This window comes from Phytophthora ramorum, assembly GCF_020800215.1.
Source record: "Phytophthora ramorum isolate Pr-102 chromosome Unknown Phyram_PR-102_s0002, whole genome shotgun sequence".
NCBI lineage: Eukaryota > Oomycota > Peronosporomycetes > Peronosporales > Peronosporaceae > Phytophthora > Phytophthora ramorum.
The window spans coordinates 1689569-1707847 of NW_027150648.1; the positions used below are offsets into that span (position 1 = coordinate 1689569).

The 18279-nt window shown below is 54.1% G+C and overlaps 8 protein-coding genes across 8 annotated transcripts; 2 read left to right on the forward strand and 6 right to left on the reverse strand.

The window, feature by feature from the left end:
• Positions 1-1195: 1195 nt before the first annotated feature.
• KRP23_1936 (Kelch domain-containing protein 4) lies at positions 1196-3594 on the forward strand (the record flags this gene model as incomplete). Its single annotated transcript, XM_067886605.1, has 3 exons — positions 1196-1842; positions 1911-3427; positions 3494-3594. 3 exons carry the CDS (start codon positions 1196-1198, stop codon positions 3592-3594), a joined length of 2265 nt encoding a protein of 754 aa, XP_067749272.1.
• Positions 3595-3724: 130 nt separating this feature from the next.
• KRP23_1937 (Septum site-determining protein MinD) lies at positions 3725-4752 on the reverse strand (the record flags this gene model as incomplete). The annotated part of the gene is made up of 3 exons (XM_067886606.1): positions 3725-3946; positions 4012-4449; positions 4528-4752. The coding sequence occupies 3 exons, from the start codon at positions 4750-4752 to the stop codon at positions 3725-3727; spliced, it is 885 nt and encodes a 294-aa protein (XP_067749273.1).
• A 280-nt stretch (positions 4753-5032) lies between these two features.
• On the reverse strand, positions 5033-6807 carry KRP23_1938 (tRNA (adenine(58)-N(1))-methyltransferase non-catalytic subunit trm6; the record flags this gene model as incomplete). Its single annotated transcript, XM_067886608.1, has 6 exons — positions 5033-5311; positions 5391-5702; positions 5786-5847; positions 5918-6409; positions 6484-6557; positions 6629-6807. 6 exons carry the CDS (start codon positions 6805-6807, stop codon positions 5033-5035), a joined length of 1398 nt encoding a protein of 465 aa, XP_067749274.1.
• Positions 6808-6952: 145 nt separating this feature from the next.
• Positions 6953-8974, forward strand: KRP23_1939 (putative inactive purple acid phosphatase 27; the record flags this gene model as incomplete). Its single annotated transcript, XM_067886609.1, has 1 exon — positions 6953-8974. One exon carries the CDS (start codon positions 6953-6955, stop codon positions 8972-8974), a length of 2022 nt encoding a protein of 673 aa, XP_067749275.1.
• A 242-nt stretch (positions 8975-9216) lies between these two features.
• On the reverse strand, positions 9217-9813 carry KRP23_1940 (uncharacterized protein; the record flags this gene model as incomplete). The annotated part of the gene is made up of 2 exons (XM_067886610.1): positions 9217-9332; positions 9405-9813. The coding sequence occupies 2 exons, from the start codon at positions 9811-9813 to the stop codon at positions 9217-9219; spliced, it is 525 nt and encodes a 174-aa protein (XP_067749276.1).
• A 1484-nt stretch (positions 9814-11297) lies between these two features.
• KRP23_1941 (uncharacterized protein) lies at positions 11298-12331 on the reverse strand (the record flags this gene model as incomplete). The annotated part of the gene is made up of 2 exons (XM_067886611.1): positions 11298-11578; positions 11641-12331. The coding sequence occupies 2 exons, from the start codon at positions 12329-12331 to the stop codon at positions 11298-11300; spliced, it is 972 nt and encodes a 323-aa protein (XP_067749277.1).
• Positions 12332-13840: 1509 nt separating this feature from the next.
• On the reverse strand, positions 13841-14874 carry KRP23_1942 (uncharacterized protein; the record flags this gene model as incomplete). Its single annotated transcript, XM_067886612.1, has 2 exons — positions 13841-14121; positions 14184-14874. The coding sequence occupies 2 exons, from the start codon at positions 14872-14874 to the stop codon at positions 13841-13843; spliced, it is 972 nt and encodes a 323-aa protein (XP_067749278.1).
• A 1509-nt stretch (positions 14875-16383) lies between these two features.
• On the reverse strand, positions 16384-17417 carry KRP23_1943 (uncharacterized protein; the record flags this gene model as incomplete). The annotated part of the gene is made up of 2 exons (XM_067886613.1): positions 16384-16664; positions 16727-17417. The coding sequence occupies 2 exons, from the start codon at positions 17415-17417 to the stop codon at positions 16384-16386; spliced, it is 972 nt and encodes a 323-aa protein (XP_067749279.1).
• Positions 17418-18279: the final 862 nt, after the last annotated feature.

An 18279-nucleotide genomic window follows, 5' to 3' on the forward strand; every position in this document is an offset into this window, starting at 1 on the left:
GAAAACGTCGCTCTCTCCACCATTCGGGAGTACACTGCATCACGACGCGTCATATCTGTAGCACACACACACAAAGGACCGATTTCTGCAACTTGAACTTTTGCGCTTTTGTACAATCGCCACAATAGACGGAGCTGTTCTGTGTGGCGGCTTGGAGCTTCGGCCGAGTGGCTGGCTCAAGAGTTTGTCTGCGGTGAGAATAAGAGAGAAATGGAGAGGAGATGAAGGTGCTCCGAGGTTTTCGGGATCCCGAGTTTTGGAGTTTTGGATCGCCCGGTGCTCCACTGCTGTCGTCCGGACCGGTAAGAAGGACATCAAAGCCGTCTGCGAGGAGCACCCAGGCTGGAAGCGACGGACGGTCGCCCATTACTACGCCATGTACGAACGAAGGGAGAGCTTGCAGCCTAGGTGTGGCGTTGTGGCACCGGTCGATCATTCTGAAGGCGCTTGTAGAAGGCTGCATCACTCGTATGATCGTCGACGAGCGAAGCGTGCCGTATCCCAAACGGCCTAACCTTCGACAATGCTCGCTTCAATGCCAAACGAGATCTGCAGCTTCAACGTTCAACGGAGTTCTAGAACCCTATCCTAGGTTTGGAGGGTCTATTTGAGGATCTGTGCCCGTTCGTAGATAAGTAGTTTTGCTATCCGCCTAATTCATTCAGTCTTCAACTTTCCAAGTTAAAAGCATACGGTAAAGCGCGCTCCAAAGCAAAAAAAAACATGACTAGGGTGCGCAAGTTAAGGACGTGGGGATCCCGGTCAAGACTGGGCGCGTGGCCAGCTTCATGGTCCACAGCAAGTGGACCATCGTCAGCGGCGAGTTCATTTTACAAGGCACGGGCAACTACAAATACAAATGCGTTCGATGGAGCTCGCCACGCAGAGACCTTTGAGACGTGCACGGGTCAGGCCCATCTTGATGCGATCAAGCGAGAGTTTGCGCTGCTCTGGGAAGAAGGACGGTTGATTCATTGGGTCTCGGTGCAGCGAGTTAGCCCGTTTTGATCGCGCACGAGGACCCTGACAAATTGCATATGCGGTTTGATTGATGGTTGATCCAGTCAGAGAGAAGAGTTTATTCTGTTCGAAAGGGACAACCACTCGCGGGAACGGTTTGGGTCAAATGCACAAAACAAATGTATCCATGTCACAGATTCCAATCCAGCCAGCCAAGCAAAAGTAGTCGAGAGCCATGGGCAAGAAGGGTGCTAAGCCCGACAAAGCGGCAGCAAAGGCGCAGCGGCAGGAGGCCAAGAAGGCCAAGCAGACAGCAAAGAGCGCCAAGAAGGACCGCAAGGCGCTGGGCACGGACGAGGAGGACATCGAGCTGCTGCTGCAGGAGTTCCGCAAGAAAGATGCCGATCGCACACAGGTGACGGTGGAGCCAACGCCGCAGCCCTCGCCCCGCGCCAACTTTACGTTGTCGGCGCTGCCCTCGGGCGAGATGCTGCTGTTCGGCGGCGAGTACTTTGACGGAGACGTGAACGAGTGCTACAACGACGTGTTCAAGTGGAATCTGGACGCCAAGCAGCCGCAGGACGAGCAAACGCCGAGCGACGCAGCCTGGAAGAGCATCAGTTCTCCCAATACGCCGCCACCTAGATGCAGCCATCAGTCGGCTGTATACAGAGACCATTTATACGTTTTCGGAGGCGAGTTCGCGACCGCGGACCAGTTCCATCACTACCGAGACTTGTGGCGACTGGACCTCAAGACGAACGCCTGGGAGGAGCTGGAGGTGAAGGGAGGACCATCGCCCAGAAGTGGGCACCGAATGGTGGTCTGGAGGAACTTTTTGGTCGTGTTTGGAGGTTTCTACGAGGCCGCACGAGAGACCAAGTACGTATACAGGAGAGATTGATGCTGGGGCAGTTCCTGACCTTTATATTTTATTTTCATTGCTGCAGGTGGTTTAACGACTTGTACTTGTTCAATCTGGCCGAGCTCAAGTGGCAGAAGGTGGCGTATCCTCCACACAGACAGGTGCCAGCCGAACGCAGTGGCTGCCAGCTTGCCGTGCACCCGTCGAAGGACCTTGTGTTCGTCTACGGCGGCTACGCCAAGGTGAAGAACGTGGGTGAGAAGTCGGAAGGCAAGGTGTACTCGGATCTGTGGGCGCTGAACCTGGCGCCTGTGCTGAAGCGTCAGCCGCCGACCTGGGAGAAGCTCTCGCGCAAGGGTCAGGCTCCGAGCCCGCGTGGTGGTGCCGCTGTGACCGTGCACAAGCAGCGTTTCATTCTGTTCGGTGGTGTCTTCGATGAGGAGAAGCGCCGCCACACAATGCAGTCCACGTTCTACAACGACCTGTTCGTGTACGACATGGACCGTCGTCGTTGGTTTGAGTTCAAGCTGCGTGGTAAGAAGTCGGCGGACGGGAAGCGCCGGCGCAAGAAGAAATCCAAGGCGCTCGAAGACGGAGCCACTGGTGACAGCGACGATGAGGAGGAGGAAGAGGAGGAAGAAGTGGAAGACTTTGATGCGATGCTGGAGAAGCAGTTCGGATATGTTGACGACGAGGGTAACATCGTGTATATCGAGGACGCGCACGAGGAAGAAGAGACCAAGGAAGGTGAAGACGATGACGATGTGCCGCGCTGTGGTAAACAAATGGAGCTGGAGCTTGAAGAGGAAGAAACGAAGGAGGAGGAAAAAGAAGAGGAGAAGGAGGAAGAAAAGCCTTTCGTCGCTGAAGAGAGCAAGACCGAAGAGGTGGTGGAGCTTGAAGAGGAAGAGCCTGCAGCTCCTTCTCCGTGCCCGCGGATTAACCCAGCGGTCATGATCCGTGGCAGTACGCTCTACGTGTACGGCGGCGTTGTGGAGGATGGCGACCGCGAGATCACGCTTGACGACTGCTGGTCGCTTGATTTAAAGCGCCTCGAAGAGTGGAAGGAAGTACTGCCTGGTACGATGTCGCACCAGATCTGGAAGGGTGAAATGAGTGAGACGGAGGAGTCTTCGGATGGCGAAGATGATGACGACGATGACGACGACTTCGATGAGGAGGACGAAGACGAAGACGAGGAGGATGATGTTGGTCGTGCGAAGGCTCGCGAAGAGAAGGCGAAGGCGAAGGCTGTCGAGCGTGCCATGGAGATGCTGGCCAAGCAAGACGACGCGGAAGGCGGTGATGCCGAGGTTAAGAAAGAGAAGAAGGACAAGAAGAAGGTCAAGACCAAGAAGGAAAGCCACCGCCGCATGATTCGCGCCGAGATGGAGAAGCTACAGGAGCAACTGGGTCTCGGGGATGTGGAACGCACACTGCAGATGGGCGAGAACCTGCGCGATTTCTTCGCGCGTACTGACGCGACGTGGGCAAGGGAGATCATGAAACGCCCGAGCACCACAGAGGATGAGCTGAGCATTAAGGAGATCAAGCGCGAGGGCTTTTTGCTGGCTGAGGCGCGCTATCAAGAGCTGCTGCCAGGTACGCGTGGGTGTCTTTGGTGGGCTGCATGTGACCAGTGTATTAACGTGATGTTTGTGACAACAGTGCTGGAGCGCCTGAACGCGTTAGAGATAGAACAGCAGGAGGCCGAGGAATTGCACCAGCTCAAGAAGAAGAAGGGGAGCAAGGAGAAGGGCCGACGCTGATAGCGCATCCAGTGTAGTCGTGTCTCTGGGTTTCTATGACATAACGATGTTTGTCCATTTCGGTCTGCCACTATTTATTTGGGCGTGAGGCACACAGATTTGCTCTCTAATGCACATTGCATCATGCAAGCTACGAGAAGATGCGTCCAAACAGTCCCTTGGGCGCCTCGGGTTCTAGGAATTTCATCTCGCGCTCCTCGCCCAGGAAGCGCGCCACCGCGTCCTCAAACGCCACGGCTGCCTTCTCGCCCTCCGCAGTGATAACCGGCTGTCCCATGTTGGAAGACGTCAGCACGTGCGAGCTCTCAGGAATGACACCACACACCGGCAGTCCCAGCATTTCCTCAATATCCTGATGCAGCCAATGGTCAATCAGTACCACCACCTCACACGATAAAAACTCATCATCACACGTACATCCACCGACAGACAGTCGTCGTTCTTGACGCGGTTGGCGTCGTAGCGGTTTACCAGAAGTCTCTGCTGCACGGGCTCGCGGCCCTCCTTGGCTCGCAGCGACTTGCTGGCGATGAAGCCGATCATCTTGTCCGAGTCCCTGCAGCTCGAGATCTCCGGGTTGGTCACCAGAATGGCGTCGTCCGCGAAGTACATAGCGTGTCGTGCGCCCGACTCGATGCCGGCGGGCGAGTCACACAGGATGAAGTCGAACTGCGTCCGTAGCTCGTCCAATACCTCTTCCACGCCGTCCTCCGTGAGCGCCTCCTTGTCGCGCGTCTGGCTGGCGGCCAGCAGCGACAGCCGCTCGAGTCTCTTGTCCTTAATCAGTGCCTGGCTCAGACGGCAGTTCTTCTCAATCACGTGGATGAAGTCGAAGATCACGCGGCGCTCGCAGCCCTAGCATGAGAATAACGTAAGGTACCGGATACTTGCCTCATTTTATCTTGGCATTTGTATGTGGGTAACGTAACATACCAGATGCAAGTCCAAATTGCGCAGCCCGATGTCAAAGTCGATGAGGCACGTGCGGAAGCCGCGCTGTGCCAGGCCGTAGCCCATGGACGCCGTTACCGTCGTCTTGCCCACGCCGCCCTTGCCCGACGTGATGACCACCACGCGTCCCGGCTGCTTGGACGTCGTGGAGGCGCAGCGCAACAGCGCAGACGACCGACGAGCTAATTGCTGCGAGGAGCTCCTCATGACTTTGATAGTATCTGTTTGGAGTTGACACCTCTCAAAATAGATACCATTTTCGGATCACTTTAGTGATTAACCGGTATTTTAACCGGTAAGTGGGAAACGTGCAAGAAACTGGCATTTCCCCTTCCGCTGTCACTGTCTCCAGCTCGAAGATGAAGACTCCTGTCACTGACAGTTCATAAAGCAATCGGGTCATGAAGCAGAGTCTTTGTCTATTTTGGATGCTTCCTGCTCTGGTGATGCGCTTCAGAATTGATGACGCAGGTGTCAGCTGATTGATCTAGATGATCTCCGTCTTGATCTTCTTCTTCACAGGAGAGCCTTCAGATTCTACGCTGGCAGCTTCTTGATCCTGTTCAGAGACACTTGGTGAGGCCCCGAGAGGCGCGATGTCGAGGATCTTGATACCAGATAGCAAGTAACCGCTGCAAGCGCTCATGTTCATCTCGGGGTGGGTCCGGCCCGGCAGCACCTGGTTCTCACGCGTCCAAGTCTCGTTCAGCTGAAGGTCGATGACCGCCTCCATCTTCTGTAGCGTGGCGAACGTCCGTGTCAACGGCTACAACACAAAGCACAAGTCCGACAGTCAATAGTCTGGTTCTCCGTTGTAACTGTTGGGGAAATGCCACAATACTCACCTCTAGGAACTCCGAGTACACTACAAACGGCTTCGAACGGGCCAGATACGGCAGCATCGCTAGCAGCACCTCTTCCGGGTCGTAGTTCGCCGCTATTACAAGGCTGTCCGACTTCTCCCGCATCCACTGGCGGATCGTCGACGGAGACTGGCGGTTAACCTTGGTCCCATCGCGACGAGCCTTCTTCTCAGCGTACTTCTTCTGTTGGTCAGGGGTGAAAGTCTTGGCACGCTCTTCTGCGAGTCGTTCCCGTTCCTCGGGCGTCAAGCCATCTCTCGCCACCTTCTGCGGCTCCACCACATCCTCTTCATTCTACACGAAATAGCACCAGTATCGGAGCAAACATGGTCAGTAACCAAAAGTACCACGCCGATGCTGACAGATGTGCCCCGTACCAGCTCGAGCAACCGCACTTGCTTGAACGGAATGTAGTGGATGGACTCCACCGTGCGTTTATCTGCGGATACGACAAGCAACTAGAATAATGAGTCCCTGCCCGTCAGCCAAGCAGAACTACGGCGTCGTACCGAAGTTAAAGCGGCGCAGGATATCTGCGGCAGGTTGCTGGCCCTCGTACGGACAGATGATGCGTCCGGAGCCTCCCTGACGCTCAGCAATTGCACCGGCCACCAGACCCATGCACGTGTCCACCACGAGCACGTGTCCACCTGCGAAAATGTTTCCGTAGACCAGAATCTGTCCGAGCGAGTCCTCGCGCAGGTTGCAGATCTTGGCTGGGTTCTTCAGTCGGTATGTGCGGCACAGCGACTCGGCCGTGCAGCGCAGGAACCGCACACGGGGCATGTACTTCTGCTGCTTCTTCTTGAGGTACTTCTGCTTGGAGAACTCCGTCTTGGTCTCCCACGTGGAGCTGTTCTCCACTAACTTCTGGATGATCTCCTTTCCGGATGCACCTTTTTCACGAAGCTCGCCAATGTCCGTCTGCTTCAACGTCTGCGCGGAATTCGTGTCCGCATAGTGGCGGTTGTCTCCGTCCGGCACAAAACCTTCACCCGTTTCTGCAACAACAACAGCAGCAAATAGTTGGTTAATCTCAACTGGATCTTCACGATAATAAGACACTTTTGCGCACCAGGAGCCACCGGGTCGGGGAAAAGTCCTCCCGTCACCTTGACCAGCTTCTTGTTCTGCTCCTCAAAAATGGCACTATTTCCCATTGCAACAAACAGTTAGCATCGACCAGAATAAATGATTATCATCCAAGCACTTGGAATTACCCATAGAAAGAGCCAATGACCGGCTTCAGACTCGCCACTTTCTTGCCGACGCGAATAGACTCGTCCTTGGTGACGGCCTGGAAGAACATGCGGCCGTCGCTGGTCTGGCAGATGACCGTGTCGCCCTCATAGATGACGTAGGGCAGGCGAGGCGCAGCGGCATCAGACGTGGAAGCCATAACGCACCTCCGATAATGCTCAAGGAACCAACCGCCTCGTCAGCCAATCACGTGAATGGTATGAGAATTTGCCAACCAATCAGATGGCGTACTGCACAGGGTACATTTTACACGTCAGTTGGGGTACATTTCAATTGGTACCATAATGGAGGTGCTAAGGGCTGTTGTACTACTGCTATGGGCGCTGCTGACGTGTGTTGGCGCTTCTACCTTCACGGGAGAACTGTTCTCGGCGGACTACTACCGCTGGTTCTACCGTTGGCATCGTGGCGGCGCGTGGAAGGCGCATGAGGAAACGCACGCGTGCTTTGGTACCAATTTCATCTGCACATTTGTACCAGCTGAAAATACACAAGTTCCAAACCTGAAACTGTCGGTCAACACGACATTGGTGAAAAACTTGGCGACAGTGGAAGTCAAATTTTTGGTGGAATCCATTGAGAGGGGGGATTTGGTGGCGGTTTATCTCGTGGACTCGGAAGAACCCAACGACGTGGAAGGAGACCCCCTTTCGGACTTTGTGGACTATGTGTACGCCAACGAGAGTCGCGTGATGGGGTCGGGAATCAACTCGGTCGTGTTTGGGCCGTTAGTGAACATGCGGGCGTCCTACCAGTTCAAGTATTTGCGGAGAGTTGAGCCGGTGGAAGGTAGTGAAGAGGAGCGTCCGACGTTTACGGTGCTCGGTGAATCACCATTTGTGGAGATGGAGAGGGGTCATACAGAACCCTTGCAAGTTCGACTAGCGTTGACGGGGAAGAAGGGCGAGATGAGAGTCACGTGGACTAGTGGTCAGGTATTCGGTCCTGTTGTGAAGTTTGGAACTGCGGTGTCGGGGGTATTGGAGCGTCGGGCGGAAGCAACAACTGGGACATACGACGCTCTTGACATGTGCAGCGCACACGCGACGACGCGCTCCTCGGTGTACTTTCGACACCCGGGCTACCTTCATGATGCAGTGATGACGGATTTAGTGCCAGGTGAGAAGTACATCTACCGGGTGGGTAGTGCGACTGGTGTGTCGAGTCCCGACGTGGAGTTTACGTTTCCTGTAGCTCTGGGGGGTGCTGAAAGAGCTCACAGACCTCAGAGCTTCTTTGTGTTTGGTGATTTGGGCACTAGTGTGCTGCAGAAACCAATTGACGAGCTGGACTTTGACGATAGTAACCCTGAGCGACACTTTACCTCGCTGGACATGGTGTCACGTCTTGCGAACTGGGGCGACGAGCGTACCGTAATGCAACGGATTCAGCAGGATTTTGACGAGACTTCACGAGATGGGGCAAACCCTGATACCCCTGAATACGCTGCCTTGATTCACATTGGCGACATTTCATACGCGAAAGGTAGAGCGTATCTGTGGGATCAATTCGGCGCTGTTGTGCAACCGGTAGCGTCACGACTGCCCTATATGGTAGGGGTTGGCAATCACGAATATGACTACATCGTGAATGGCGAAAGCCACGATCTCTCAGACAGTGAGGCGGCACTTTCGAACGGATGGCATCCGGATGGCGCCAATTTCGGAGACGATTCTCGCGGAGAGTGCGGTGTCCCTTTCGCTCGTCGTTTTCATATGCCTGAAGCAATGGATTCGACAGCCAACCCGCCGTTCTGGTACAGTTTCCGTGTCGGACTAACGCACCACGTCGTGCTTAGTAGTGAGCACCGCTGCACACCCGGCGCCCCCATGAGGAAGTGGCTTGAGCGTGAACTGCACGACAACGTCGACCGTGACATTACTCCTTGGCTGATAGTTCATCTCCATCGCCCGCTGTATTGCTCCGAGAGCTACGAAGGTGATCATGCTGTGGCAAAGTTACTGCGTAGCTGCCTGGAGGACCTGCTGACCGCTAATCGCGTGGATCTAGTCTTCTCGGGCCACTATCATGCCTACGAGAGGACATGTCCCGTGTATCACGATGCATGTCGAGAACAGGGCGGGAGTGCTATGGCACCCACCCACATTATGATTGGTTCTGGGGGCGCCGAATTGGACGATGCTGCCTACTTGAAGGCCAATTGGACGCGGTCACGTCAGCAGGAATATGGCCACGGCCGTCTGCACGTCTTCAATGCATCGCACGCGCATTTCGAGTTTGTGCGCGCTCGTGACCGAGCCGTGAGCGACGATATTTGGATTGTGTCAACCCACGATTGGGAGTGAGAACGGAGTTGAGCTGGATGGATGAAATGTATTGCGTATAGTTTGAATTGCCCATATCGCTTTAGTATGAACGCACTTTTAGTCCCGGAGACTGAATCACAGCGAAACTCTCAATGGAATTGTTCCTTGTCAAACAGAACACTGAATCACTCGCTAATTGGCATCGGCCATGCAAGCGTTGCCATCCCTGTCAAGCTGCCTTGCGTCGCCTGGGGACTTACTTTCACAGCACCTACAACCCCTCAGAGCCACGGAGCCTTCTTCGGACGGCGAGAAACCTTTTTGGTCGAGAAGACCGACCCGAACCACTTCCGAAGCGGCTGAAACGACAATCGCCGTCGGGATTGTGGCTGCTTGGCTGTGCAAGGGTAGCAACATTGATCCTCAGAGCATTACTCCAAACTACCAATGCAAAATCGACACACCGTACCTTTGCGGCGCTGCTTAGCGATCCCCCGTCTTCTTGCACCGATGAGCTTCCAATGCTTGTATCCTTTTGGGAATTCCAAGAGAAAATGAAACTCGCCGGGTCGTCGGTCGTCCGTGTCACGAAAGTTGAACTCGCTCAGGAGCCGTTGGGGGTCCAGTATTTTGCTTGCGCCCACAAGCTCCATCATTGCGTCAGGAAGTTTGCCGTCTGTCAGCAGTTGAACGTCTGGGTCCCGATTCTGCAGCCACCGACCGTCCTTCTTTCCCAGGTACAGCTTTAAGTTTTCGGCCCGAAACTCCCAAAAACTTCGCTGGATCGCCCTTTGCAAGTCTCCAACCGTCTTGTCCTCTTCGATTTCAAAGCGTAGATTTAGTCTTTCTTCTAGGATCACGCCGAACAATGTCTTCATGTTGGGATGTATTTTTGCAACTGAGGATGCAACACGAATGGTTCTGTGCCGACCGGTATCTGGTCTACGAGTCGAGTTTCAGGTTTGATCTCGATTGATGCCTCGATCATGACCAAAGCAACGGTAATGGATAGGAAGGTAACTCTGGACTAGGTGGTCCTATACTTCTTGTCTTGCACTGACGAAGACTGTTCTTGTTGTAGCAATGATGTGCGTGGGGAGACTCGTTGCGGAGAACACGCTTATCCCACATCCAGATTCGCGTAGTCAAATTGACACTGGTCGTGCACCTGCCTTCTCTGGTAACCGTGATAAGATATCAACCTGTCGGAGCTGCTCACATGTACGCGACGTCCTGCGCCCCCACGACATTCCATCACCTTCCGCCTTGCACCCGTCTTCACGTAGTGCTTCTCCATCATCGGGGCGAGTTGCTCCTCTCACCGACGCTCGGCCACTCCGCGACACAGTGTCGACCCTTGCGACAGATCTCGAGGTGCTTGGTCCTGAGGACCTGCTCCTGCTGGAGAGGATTTGTCTGGCAGTGTCTTGACCCCAGATGCTACACCGCGTACGCAGCAGTGGCCAGGGACCTATCGGGCTTCATTCATTCGAAGCTACCTACCGTTCAATAGCGCTTTACCACTGCTTACTTCGGGCTCTGCTATCAAGCGAGTTACTCTATGGCTCGGCGATTGAAAAATGTTACAGACTACTGGGAGGTTCACCCTGCTGACACGAATGATACCAAGATGTGCGCACGCTTTATTTAGTGCTTACGTTTGTCATAGCTCGAATGTCTCAACATCGGGGGCCAGAGTTTGTCATTATACGGGAGCTGTGGCGAGCTACACTTGCCGACGACAACAGGAACGTTCCCCCAATCTGACACTTTTCAATCAATGAACTGTTACACTCCAACCCTAGCACGCTGACTCGCGTTGCATGAGAGGCATGCCAGCGCGTTCCTTTCACAGCAACCTACAACTCTTCAGAGCCACGGAGCCTTCTTCGGACGGCGAGAAACCTTTTTGGTCGAGAAGACCGACCCGAACCACTTCCGAAGCGGCTGAAACGACAATCGCCGTCGGGATTGTGGCTGCTTGGCTGTGTAAGGGTAGCAACATTGATCGTCAGAGCACCTCTCAGACCGTCTCGTCCTCTTCGATATCGATGCGGAGATTTATTGTTTCGTGGACTACCACGCCGAACACGTCTTCATGTTAGTGTATATCGTCCAATGAGGGCGGCGCTTACGAACTTATCCCTCATCGGCAGTCTCTCGCCCTGTAGCTTTTCACAAAGGTCTCACGCTCGTTCTGGATTACTACCGATCCAACAACACTTTGTTATAAAACTTAATGGAAAGAAGACGTTGGATTAAGTTGTCCTTATCGTATAACGCACACGTTGCTGTCTAGTACTGAAGAAGTCCGTCGTTGTTGGGAGGATGATATGATGTTTGCTGCATACGACCGCGCGTATCAGTAGATGTCAGCCACCTTTGCGTAGTCAATGCGCTCCTCCAGATTCGAGCTCATCAAGACGTAACGGCCCTTCATCTTGAGCATCGCAGCACCAAGCAGCGGAAAGAACCAGAATGCAGCACGCTCGATGGCCACAGTCCACAGCCTGCCGTTGTCCGACGTGAAGTCCACGAACAGCCCACGAACAACATTCTCATCGATGGCGTAGAGGTAGACTCCAAACGCCAGGGAGAGAACCGCGCAGATCCAGGCGCACAGGTCAAACAATTCAGCTCGTCCTACACAAGACAGTATTTTGTTAGAACCGGTGATGGGGGAGACTCCTGTTTGTTGTACGAACCTTGGGCATACTCCATTTCGTAGTAGTAGATGCTGTTCGCTGTCGCCAAGCGCAGATTTTCCTTGACATGTTCTGGTACGTTGTGGATGAGGACGCACATTGTACCAGGAACGATGTGTTCGGGGAAGCCGAAGTTGTCACTGGAGAGTATGCTTGGTCCCATCACGTTCTGCGCCGTCAAAGAGAACCACGTGAGCAGAAACGGCACCTTGCCTCGCTTGAGCGTCCTGCCAACGCCCCGATTCATGGTAAACCACTTGTCCATCAGCAGCCACTTGGGGCCTTTCGCCAGGTGAAGCGAGCACTCAGGAAGACGCTTTCCGCAGCACCACGTTCGCCCAGCCTCGAGCGATGGCGTAAGCGTCGTCAGGATCAGCGAGACAGCCCGTCGAATTGGCGTCAAGAAGGTGTCCGTGCCATCAGCCGCTGCTGGGCGTGGTGCTGTCGGGGAAGGCGGCGTGTCAACATCATACGCGTCCAAACCATCAACCGCTACGATGCCTGGTCCTTCTTTGACAAGAGGCTGCTTGACCTCAGCCTTGATCTTCCTGTGCATCTCCGACCACGCCACTTCTCGGAGACGCTCAGCAGTCTTGTTGCCGCCGATTTTCACCGTGAACGAGTATCCGACGCCTGCCACGAGACACGGAATCTCCAGCATTCGAACCGCTTCAGCGGGTGCATCCGTCATCGTTGTTGGTAGTTGGCTTGAGCTCTTCGTCAGGAGAGATCAGGCACGTGACGTTGACAACAGCGACCGAGGGCCACGTTCTTGTCGCTCTTCTGCTTTTTGAGGAGTGACCGTGGGCTGGCGAGAACAAAAGGTTGCAGCCTGTCTCGCAAGTGCAAGTCTACTTAAGAGTCTCGAACTCCCTGGAGAAAACCGAGTCGATCTCTCTGTGGCCCAGCCTTTCTTGTGCCACTGCTTGGTCTCCTCCGCCAACATGGCAACGGTGAAGTCTCCAATCCAAAGTGTAGCCATTTACTTGAGATGGCTACACTCTTTTCGATATAAAAGTCAGAAGTAATAGGATATCAACCTGTCGGAGCTGCTCACTTGTACGCGACGTCCTGCGCCCCCACGACATTCCATCACCTTCCGCCTTGCACCCGTCTTCACGTAGTGCTTTACCATCATCGGGGCGAGTTGCTCCTCTCACCGACGCTCGGCCACTCCGCGACACAGTGTCGACCCTTGCGACAGATCTCGAGGTGCTTGGTCCTGAGGACCTGCTCCTGCTGGAGAGGATTTGTCTGGCAGTGTCTTGACCCCAGATGCCACACCGCGTACGCAGCAGTGGCCGAGGACCTATCGGGCTTCATTCATTCGAAGCTACCTACCGTTCAATAGCGCTTTACCACTGCTTACTTCGGGCTCTGCTATCAAGCGAGTTACTCTATGGCTCGGCGATTGAAAAATGTTACAGACTACTGGGAGGTTCACCCTGCTGACACGAATGATACCAAGATGTGCGCACGCTTTATTTAGTGCTTACGTTTGTCATAGCTCGAATGTCTCAACATCGGGGGCCAGAGTTTGTCATTATACGGGAGCTGTGGCGAGCTACACTTGCCGACGACAACAGGAACGTTCCCCCAATCTGACACTTTTCAATCAATGAACTGTTACACTCCAACCCTAGCACGCTGACTCGCGTTGCATGAGAGGCATGCCAGCGCGTTCCTTTCACAGCAACCTACAACTCTTCAGAGCCACGGAGCCTTCTTCGGACGGCGAGAAACCTTTTTGGTCGAGAAGACCGACCCGAACCACTTCCGAAGCGGCTGAAACGACAATCGCCGTCGGGATTGTGGCTGCTTGGCTGTGTAAGGGTAGCAACATTGATCGTCAGAGCACCTCTCAGACCGTCTCGTCCTCTTCGATATCGATGCGGAGATTTATTGTTTCGTGGACTACCACGCCGAACACGTCTTCATGTTAGTGTATATCGTCCAATGAGGGCGGCGCTTACGAACTTATCCCTCATCGGCAGTCTCTCGCCCTGTAGCTTTTCACAAAGGTCTCACGCTCGTTCTGGATTACTACCGATCCAACAACACTTTGTTATAAAACTTAATGGAAAGAAGACGTTGGATTAAGTTGTCCTTATCGTATAACGCACACGTTGCTGTCTAGTACTGAAGAAGTCCGTCGTTGTTGGGAGGATGATATGATGTTTGCTGCATACGACCGCGCGTATCAGTAGATGTCAGCCACCTTTGCGTAGTCAATGCGCTCCTCCAGATTCGAGCTCATCAAGACGTAACGGCCCTTCATCTTGAGCATCGCAGCACCAAGCAGCGGAAAGAACCAGAATGCAGCACGCTCGATGGCCACAGTCCACAGCCTGCCGTTGTCCGACGTGAAGTCCACGAACAGCCCACGAACAACATTCTCATCGATGGCGTAGAGGTAGACTCCAAACGCCAGGGAGAGAACCGCGCAGATCCAGGCGCACAGGTCAAACAATTCAGCTCGTCCTACACAAGACAGTATTTTGTTAGAACCGGTGATGGGGGAGACTCCTGTTTGTTGTACGAACCTTGGGCATACTCCATTTCGTAGTAGTAGATGCTGTTCGCTGTCGCCAAGCGCAGATTTTCCTTGACATGTTCTGGTACGTTGTGGATGAGGACGCACATTGTACCAGGAACGATGTGTTCGGGGAAGCCGAAGTTGTCACTGGAGAGTATGCTTGGTCCCATCACGTTCTGCGCCGTCAAAGAGAACCACGTGAGCAGAAACGGCACCTTGCCTCGCTTGAGCGTCCTGCCAACGCCCCGATTCATGGTAAACCACTTGTCCATCAGCAGCCACTTGGGGCCTTTCGCCAGGTGAAGCGAGCACTCAGGAAGACGCTTTCCGCAGCACCACGTTCGCCCAGCCTCGAGCGATGGCGTAAGCGTCGTCAGGATCAGCGAGACAGCCCGTCGAATTGGCGTCAAGAAGGTGTCCGTGCCATCAGCCGCTGCTGGGCGTGGTGCTGTCGGGGAAGGCGGCGTGTCAACATCATACGCGTCCAAACCATCAACCGCTACGATGCCTGGTCCTTCTTTGACAAGAGGCTGCTTGACCTCAGCCTTGATCTTCCTGTGCATCTCCGACCACGCCACTTCTCGGAGACGCTCAGCAGTCTTGTTGCCGCCGATTTTCACCGTGAACGAGTATCCGACGCCTGCCACGAGACACGGAATCTCCAGCATTCGAACCGCTTCAGCGGGTGCATCCGTCATCGTTGTTGGTAGTTGGCTTGAGCTCTTCGTCAGGAGAGATCAGGCACGTGACGTTGACAACAGCGACCGAGGGCCACGTTCTTGTCGCTCTTCTGCTTTTTGAGGAATGACCGTGGGCTGGCGAGAACAAAAGGTTGCAGCCTGTCTCGCAAGTGCAAGTCTACTTAAGAGTCTCGAACTCCCTGGAGAAAACCGAGTCGATCTCTCTGTGGCCCAGCCTTTCTTGTGCCACTGCTTGGTCTCCTCCGCCAACATGGCAACGGTGAAGTCTCCAATCCAAAGTGTAGCCATTTACTTGAGATGGCTACACTCTTTTCGATATAAAAGTCAGAAGTAATAGGATATCAACCTGTCGGAGCTGCTCACTTGTACGCGACGTCCTGCGCCCCCACGACATTCCATCACCTTCCGCCTTGCACCCGTCTTCACGTAGTGCTTTACCATCATCGGGGCGAGTTGCTCCTCTCACCGACGCTCGGCCACTCCGCGACACAGTGTCGACCCTTGCGACAGATCTCGAGGTGCTTGGTCCTGAGGACCTGCTCCTGCTGGAGAGGATTTGTCTGGCAGTGTCTTGACCCCAGATGCCACACCGCGTACGCAGCAGTGGCCGAGGACCTATCGGGCTTCATTCATTCGAAGCTACCTACCGTTCAATAGCGCTTTACCACTGCTTACTTCGGGCTCTGCTATCAAGCGAGTTACTCTATGGCTCGGCGATTGAAAAATGTTACAGACTACTGGGAGGTTCACCCTGCTGACACGAATGATACCAAGATGTGCGCACGCTTTATTTAGTGCTTACGTTTGTCATAGCTCGAATGTCTCAACATCGGGGGCCAGAGTTTGTCATTATACGGGAGCTGTGGCGAGCTACACTTGCCGACGACAACAGGAACGTTCCCCCAATCTGACACTTTTCAATCAATGAACTGTTACACTCCAACCCTAGCACGCTGACTCGCGTTGCATGAGAGGCATGCCAGCGCGTTCCTTTCACAGCAACCTACAACTCTTCAGAGCCACGGAGCCTTCTTCGGACGGCGAGAAACCTTTTTGGTCGAGAAGACCGACCCGAACCACTTCCGAAGCGGCTGAAACGACAATCGCCGTCGGGATTGTGGCTGCTTGGCTGTGTAAGGGTAGCAACATTGATCGTCAGAGCACCTCTCAGACCGTCTCGTCCTCTTCGATATCGATGCGGAGATTTATTGTTTCGTGGACTACCACGCCGAACACGTCTTCATGTTAGTGTATATCGTCCAATGAGGGCGGCGCTTACGAACTTATCCCTCATCGGCAGTCTCTCGCCCTGTAGCTTTTCACAAAGGTCTCACGCTCGTTCTGGATTACTACCGATCCAACAACACTTTGTTATAAAACTTAATGGAAAGAAGACGTTGGATTAAGTTGTCCTTATCGTATAACGCACACGTTGCTGTCTAGTACTGAAGAAGTCCGTCGTTGTTGGGAGGATGATATGATGTTTGCTGCATACGACCGCGCGTATCAGTAGATGTCAGCCACCTTTGCGTAGTCAATGCGCTCCTCCAGATTCGAGCTCATCAAGACGTAACGGCCCTTCATCTTGAGCATCGCAGCACCAAGCAGCGGAAAGAACCAGAATGCAGCACGCTCGATGGCCACAGTCCACAGCCTGCCGTTGTCCGACGTGAAGTCCACGAACAGCCCACGAACAACATTCTCATCGATGGCGTAGAGGTAGACTCCAAACGCCAGGGAGAGAACCGCGCAGATCCAGGCGCACAGGTCAAACAATTCAGCTCGTCCTACACAAGACAGTATTTTGTTAGAACCGGTGATGGGGGAGACTCCTGTTTGTTGTACGAACCTTGGGCATACTCCATTTCGTAGTAGTAGATGCTGTTCGCTGTCGCCAAGCGCAGATTTTCCTTGACATGTTCTGGTACGTTGTGGATGAGGACGCACATTGTACCAGGAACGATGTGTTCGGGGAAGCCGAAGTTGTCACTGGAGAGTATGCTTGGTCCCATCACGTTCTGCGCCGTCAAAGAGAACCACGTGAGCAGAAACGGCACCTTGCCTCGCTTGAGCGTCCTGCCAACGCCCCGATTCATGGTAAACCACTTGTCCATCAGCAGCCACTTGGGGCCTTTCGCCAGGTGAAGCGAGCACTCAGGAAGACGCTTTCCGCAGCACCACGTTCGCCCAGCCTCGAGCGATGGCGTAAGCGTCGTCAGGATCAGCGAGACAGCCCGTCGAATTGGCGTCAAGAAGGTGTCCGTGCCATCAGCCGCTGCTGGGCGTGGTGCTGTCGGGGAAGGCGGCGTGTCAACATCATACGCGTCCAAACCATCAACCGCTACGATGCCTGGTCCTTCTTTGACAAGAGGCTGCTTGACCTCAGCCTTGATCTTCCTGTGCATCTCCGACCACGCCACTTCTCGGAGACGCTCAGCAGTCTTGTTGCCGCCGATTTTCACCGTGAACGAGTATCCGACGCCTGCCACGAGACACGGAATCTCCAGCATTCGAACCGCTTCAGCGGGTGCATCCGTCATCGTTGTTGGTAGTTGGCTTGAGCTCTTCGTCAGGAGAGATCAGGCACGTGACGTTGACAACAGCGACCGAGGGCCACGTTCTTGTCGCTCTTCTGCTTTTTGAGGAATGACCGTGGGCTGGCGAGAACAAAAGGTTGCAGCCTGTCTCGCAAGTGCAAGTCTACTTAAGAGTCTCGAACTCCCTGGAGAAAACCGAGTCGATCTCTCTGTGGCCCAGCCTTTCTTGTGCCACTGCTTGGTCTCCTCCGCCAACATGGCAACGGTGAAGTCTCCAATCCAAAGTGTAGCCATTTACTTGAGATGGCTACACTCTTTTCGATATAAAAGTCAGAAGTAATAGGATATCAACCTGTCGGAGCTGCTCACATTGTACGCGACGTCCTGCGCCCCCACGACATTCCATCACCTTCCGCCTTGCACCCGTCTTCACGTAGTGCTTTACCATCATCGGGGCGAGTTGCTCCTCTCACCGACGCTCGGCCACTCCGCGACACAGTGTCGACCCTTGCGACAGATCTCGAGGTGCTTGGTCCTGAGGACCTGCTCCTGCTGGAGAGGATTTGTCTGGCAGTGTCTTGACCCCAGATGCCACACCACGTACGCAGCAGTGGCCGAGGACCTATCGGGCTTCATTCATTCGAAGCTACCTACCGTTCAATAGCGCTTTACCACTGCTTACTTCGGGCTCTGCTATCAAGCGAGTTACTCTATGGCTCGGCGATTGAAAAATGTTACAGACTACTGGGAGGTTCACCCTGCTGACACGAATGATACCAAGATGTGCGCACGCTTTATTTAGTGCTTACGTTTGTCATAGCTCGAATGTCTCAACATCGGGGGCCAGAGTTTGTCATTATACGGG